The sequence below is a fragment of the Macrotis lagotis genome, chromosome X (genome assembly GCF_037893015.1).
Source record: "Macrotis lagotis isolate mMagLag1 chromosome X, bilby.v1.9.chrom.fasta, whole genome shotgun sequence".
Taxonomy (NCBI): Eukaryota; Metazoa; Chordata; class Mammalia; order Peramelemorphia; family Peramelidae; genus Macrotis; species Macrotis lagotis.
The window spans coordinates 672,099,125-672,105,344 of NC_133666.1; the positions used below are offsets into that span (position 1 = coordinate 672,099,125).

The 6,220-nt window shown below is 47.3% G+C and overlaps 1 protein-coding gene across 2 annotated transcripts in view; it reads left to right on the forward strand.

The window, feature by feature from the left end:
• The window catches only part of CUX2 (cut like homeobox 2), a 277,255-nt gene extending 271,608 nt beyond the window's left edge, over positions 1 to 5,647 (forward strand). The window contains exon 23 of one of the 2 annotated variants that reach the window (XM_074205699.1): positions 2,380 to 5,647. In XM_074205699.1, the coding sequence (XP_074061800.1) occupies positions 2,380 to 3,205 (826 nt within the window). In that variant the 3' untranslated portion in view covers positions 3,206 to 5,647. The remainder of the gene's footprint in view (positions 1 to 2,379) is intronic. The other variant, XM_074205700.1, reaches the window with a different exon arrangement.
• The last annotated feature ends 573 nt before the right edge of the window (positions 5,648 to 6,220 follow it).

Sequence of the window (6,220 nt, forward strand, 5' to 3'; positions counted from 1 at the left end):
GGGATAAATGTTAAATTCAGAATGAAGGTTTCTGGGGTCATGACCAAGACAGTGAAGGGAATAGATGGGCAAGGGGGGAGTGAGAGAATAAATAGTGTCTGAGGCAGGCTTGAACCCAGGTCTGATTATCTCCAGGCCTAGCCCTCTATCCTCTGTACCTCTATCTTAGGTGCCTAAAAAAATTAATTAAGCCTCTACTGTGAGTCTGAGTACTGCATCTTTGGAAATTTTGTCTCCTTTTATAGCAGATCTGGGAGGGTTACATATAAGACAAGTAAGGACAGCTGTGGAGAGAAGCATGGATTGTCTGAGTCAGATGAATAGAGGAACAAGGTGGGGGAAATGTGGATAACTGAGTCAGGAGATGGAAGAAGGGCAGCAGTTTGCATCATAAGAGGGAGGGATAAATAAATGGGTAACAGGTCAAGTGGATGGAGGGATAGATGAGAAGGGGAAGGTGAGGTCAATAGGGGCAGAAGAAAGAATGAATCAGGTGGGGGAAATAGGTACAGGCATGGAGAGATGGATCTGATGAGTTGATGGGTTGGATAAATCTGGTTGAATAAATAGTAGTGGCTGGGATCTGGAGGGTAGAGGGAATGGGGAGTTGGAGTCAGGACACGGTGTAGGTAAGACTGGCTTGATTGATGACTAGAGGAAAACAGCATCTGATCAGAAGATTGAAGGACTGGGGTGGCTAGGAGGCGGATATAAGGGATGGATGAGATGGAGGGAGTTGGTGAGTCTAGATGAGGGAAAGGATGAGGGTGGGAGCAGCTAGGTGAAGAAATAGAAGGAGTAGGGGGGGCAATTGGGGTCCTTGGATAGAATGAATGAGGAGAGAGTCAAGTTGGGGTTAGGAATAGATTCTTTTCTTCTGTTTCTGAGCCTAATGCTTTGGGGTTTTTTCCCCCGATTTCTAAATAAATCTGCTAATTTCTCCCATAAGCAATGATAGGAGTGAGGGTGGGTAGACATGGAACCTGTAGTTGAGAAATCAAATCCATCCAGTTGAGATAACGTCTTGGTTCATCGCTCAGTGGACCAGTGTTTGGAACATCTTGTACAGTGAAGAGGTTTGGGTTAGAGGTTGGGAGTCTCAAATAACCAACTTCCTCCCCACCCTGAGTCATTTCAGCAGTCCAGACCACCTTCTCTCCCCATCCAAAAGGATTTTTCTGACTCCAGGGATGAAAGACAAAGACAGCATAAGGCCCCAAAGTCCCCAAAGGACCAGAAGGGAAGCTTTCCAGGCCAGCCCCTCTTTTACCACCATTTAATTATCTGCCCTGGCAGTGGTGTGAATAATCCAAATCCTGAGCTGGAAGAAAGCCTAGAGACCCCCTAAGCCAGCCCTCTTATTAGGAGGACCTTGAGTGGCCTGCCTTGGGTCAAACACATCCTGTCCCACAGGATTTAGGCCCAGATTTTTCTAACACCCAAGTCCAACCCTTTCTCCACACCCTTGTCTGGTTCTTTGGTTTTTCTTTTCCCTAAATAGAGCAGAATATCCTTCCTAATAATAGGAAAAGACTTTGCAGCCCCAGACCAAATCCCAACTAGATTGGGGGAACAGTGCCAGGTGAAAAATTTACCCCCTTAACCTTATCAGCCCCACCCCGGGAGTCAAACAGAAGTGGACAAAGGATTGGCCTGGTTCACAGCCTCCTGCTCTGGGCTGCTGGTTTCAGTCTGTTTGGGGGCAGTTTAGAATGGTGTTTAGGGGCATGGAAAGAGCCCTGAACTGGGAGTGGGGAAACTGGGATCCAGCCCAGAATCTGCCAATCATGAGATCACAGTGACCCTGGTCCAGTCTTCATCTCTTGGCCTGAGTTTACTGTCTTGTAAAATGAGAAGGTTGAGATTATTTCCTATTCTGATATTCTCTATTCTGAGACTCCTCCCACCTCTGACATCCCCTGTTCTAAGACCCCTCCCAGCCCTGATATTCCCCTATTCTAAAACCCCTCCCAGCTCTGACATTCCTTAATCTAAGACCCCTCCCAGCTCTGATATTCTAAGGTTCCCTTCCAGCTTGGACTTTCTCTTGTTCTACAGTATGAACCATTAGATTCTGAGCTCTTTGGGAGCAGGATTCAGGTTTTTGCCTTTCTTTGTAACTCCAGAGCTTAGTACAGTTTCAGCACACAGTAGGTGCTTTTAAAGATATGCTTATTGACTTAAATCTGCTGGAGTAGAATAGATGGTGTGTCTTCTGAAGAAATGGGTGGATCTGTTTTCCAGCAGAAATGGTCCCCAGCTCTCCTCACTTGCATTGCTCAGAATAACCAGACCATGGGCATCTGGGGGCCACAGGACTGGGGCGGACAGCCCGTCTCTAGCTCCCTGGCCTCCTTGCTGACTTTTGTTTCTTCCCAGGTCCAGAATGCGGCGAGAGATGTTGGTGGAGGGCACCCAGGACAATGACACCGACCTGGAACAGAGCAGCTGCCCCAACTTCCCGCCAGTCAACCATGCCCATCAGGGGCCCACCCCACTGAGCCCAGACTCTGAACCTGAAGACCAGAAACCTGCGGTGAAGGAGCTGGAACTCCAGGGTGCCAGTGACAGCTTCACCCCTCTCCCTGGCCAGAGCAAGACTCTGATCGTCATCAAACAAGAGCGGGAAGAAGGGGAGGAAGAAGAGGAAGGCTTGGGGCTTCAGGACTCAGGGGAGGCAGAAATGGGCCAGCCCCAGGACCCGAGCCTCAAAGAAGAGCTGCCCGAGCCCTTGGGCATGGAAGAAGTCCAGAAGAGGACCTCTGGGTCCCTCCTGCATGGTAGCACCATCCACCAGGCCCCCGCCACCCCTGAGTGCCCCCTCCTCCACCTGCCCCAAGAGATTGAGGATGGGGAGCGGCTGCACCCTGACCCCATCAGCTTTAAATCCACCTCTGAGTCCTCCCGCTGTAGCCTGGAGGTGTCCCTGAACTCACCCTCTGCAGCCTCCTCTCCAGGTCTCATGATGTCCGTATCACCCGTGCCCTCCTCCTCGGCCCCCATCTCTCCCTCCCCACCTGGCGCCACCCTTGCCAAAGTGCCGAGCTCCAGCCCCTCCGCTGAGACAGGGGGGGCCTTGCACCCCAGCACCAAGCCGAACCCCAACACCCAACGGCGGCACGAGAAGATGGCCAACCTGAACAACATCATCCACCGGTTAGAGAGGGCTGCCAACCGAGAGGAAGCCATGGAGTGGGAATTCTGAAACTCAGAGCCTACTCCCCACTCTCCTTTGAGTGGCAAGGCCCTCTGGGAAGGGGACAAAACAGAATGATCAAACTCTTATCTGTGGACTGTAATTTGTGGGGTTTTTTTTTAATTCCATGAAATTTTGAGGGGATGGGTGGGAAGTTTCAGAGTCAGGTCTTCTCTTCAACCCTGACCAACATCCCTGCAGGCGGTGGTGGGCTCATCCCCATTTCATCCTCGCTGGGAAAACTCAGAACTCTTTTAGAAAGAAAAAAAAAGAAAATATTTATAGACCTCTTTTAGCTATTTTAATAAAGGATCCTTTCGAATTTATTAACGGTTTAAGCTGCTTTGATATTCAAGAGAGCTATAAGTCAGGACGATGTAGCAGTTGTCCGGAGACAGACGGTCTCTGAAGTCTTGTAGTTTGCCACTGGATGAGATTAAAGAAGACGTTTGTTCAAAGCCATCACAAAGCACTATGAGACTGACCAAATGGAGTAACTTCTGAAGCGCGGGTTTTTTCCCCCATATTTGTCTGTGAGACAGTGCATTACTACTGCCCTTTCCAAGACTGTTAAAAAAAAAAAGGAAAAAAAAAGTCCCAAAAGACTCTAAATGAAAACTTTGATGCCATCGAGTATATATTTCGTTCTGGTGGTATGTTTTTTGAAACCCCTTGTAACATCGAATGTTATGTGCCGTTGTATATGTTGTAGAAATGTCGGCAGTAGAGTCCTTCCTGAACGAGATATAGCATGGTACCTAAAAATTTCCTTACACTTCCTCTAGTTAGAAACCTGCAATCCACAGAAGCCAAGCACCGTCCATGGATAAAACATATTTCCCAATCCCCAGAGTGATCTGTGTGTGAGTGCAGGTGGGGAAGGGGCAAAGGGGTTGGAGGGAAGGCTGGAACCCAGTCCGGGGGAGAGGGTAGCAGGGAGAAGAGAGACAACACAGATATTGATAAATCCTTGGCCTACAAATAAGGAATCCCAGTTCATGACACCTAGGAGATTTTCCCCAAGAGATGTGGGGCATATCCAGGGTAAGAAACCACCATTATTCTACCCTTCCCTAGGATGAGATGCCATCTCCTTCCTCATCTCCTGACAAAGCCACAGAATTCATCATCCTTCTAGCCTTGGGGCTAGACTGAGAAATTTTGACACATGCTAGTTTTTTGAGGTAGCTGGACAACATTCAAAGCTCAAATACCATAAGTTTAGAAAGCTGGATCTGGGGAATATGGAAAGGATGGGATCAGTCCCTTCCTCTGTGACTTGTTGAGGTTCTCATCTCAGAGACCAGAATCTCAGCCTACAAGCATCAGTAGGGAGGGGCAAATAAGCCACAACTGCTCTTGCCAGAACATTCCCCAGATCCTTCTTCCAGTGTACTCACTCAAAGACCATCAAATTCAAAGTCAACATCTCCATTTGAATGGTATCCAACTTCTTAGCTGTGGTAAGTTTTGTAGGTTTCTTTCAGGTTTTCCCCACATGGGTGGCATGTGGAGCTGACATTTTCCTTTTTGAATTTTTTTTTGACCTCTCCATTAAGACTGTCTGATCCATTGGTTGAATCCAAAGTTAAATCAGGACAGCCAGAGGCAGAGAAAGTGGATTGCCTTTAAGAGAGATATGATTGATGAGGGGCTTAGAGAGTTCCAGGAGGGAGGATAAGAAGTGACTCTGTGGAAGCCACAGGGAGAATGCAAGAACACTTGAGGTTGTTCCAGAGAATGCAATTCTAACATGTCTGGCCATGGGCCCCTCGGTCATCCAAGCGGACCCTCCGTACCAAATGGCCCAGGCGAACCCTGACGGGGAATACTTAACCTTTCCACACACCCAGGCTATGCATCGAAGAGTTTTCCACTGTATACATTTTTATCCAAATGAAGGTATTTTTATATTCTGGCAGTAGTTAACAGTGACCAATTTTAAAAAAGGAATGAACCTGGATTAGAGAGACCACCTTCGTTTCACCATCATAGCCCCGTCAGAACCAAGCGAACCATGGAAATGGACCTATTTTTACTGTCGATACCAACGCTATCCTGAGGTCTAGGCAAACGTGAACTACTCTTCATAGAGTGCTAGTCTTAGCTTTAGTGGAACGGGATTGGAAAAAGCACTTAGTCTAGTCTTCGAACACAGAAATCCTGTTGTACTCAAAGCTAGTGGACCTGTGAACACTTTTCGTTGGGCTCATGTACTGTACGGAAAAAAAAAAGTTTCTATGAGAGATTGACGAACTTTGTTAAAAATTTTAAAAATGAACAAGTTCTGTAAACAAGCCACTAAAAATACAGAATTGTATAATAACATTTGGGTGTAGTCTTCTCTTTTGACTGGGAGATGGGGCCCAGGGAACAGCAGTCCAGATACTAAAGTCTTGACTGAACTGAGAGACAGCAAGTTATGCCAATTATGATCCCTGGTAGGTAAATGGAGGTTTTCAGGACCCTTGCACTCCCAAGACAAAGTGAGGCTGGAATGACAACCATGATAGAGCTCCGTGCCAATTGAGCCCTGTACTCCCAAGACAAAGTGAGGCTGGGACAATTTAGCTATGATAGAACTCCATACCAATGAGGAAGGAGCAATATGACATCATTAAGGCCCCTGGAAGCTCTGACATCCCTTGTTCTAAGACCCTCTTCCAACCCTGGCATTCCTACTAAGGCCTCTCTCTCCCAGCTCTGACATCACCTTTTCTAAGACCCTTTCCTTGCTTTGACAATCCCTGTTCCCACACCTCCCAGCCCTGACGTCCTCTGTTCTAAGGCCCCTTCCAGCTCTGATAGTCTTTCTTTCAAGGCGCCTTCTAACTCTAACACTTGATAAAAATATTGCATATTCAATTCTTGAACCAATTATATTTTTTGCTTATGTCACAAGATGACCCCCCCCAACCTGATAATGTCAATGGTTAATTATTTAGAGGCAACTAGATTGCACAATGGGTGATAGAGCACTGAATCTGGACTCAGAGAGACTTCGGTTCCAGTCTGCTTCAGATA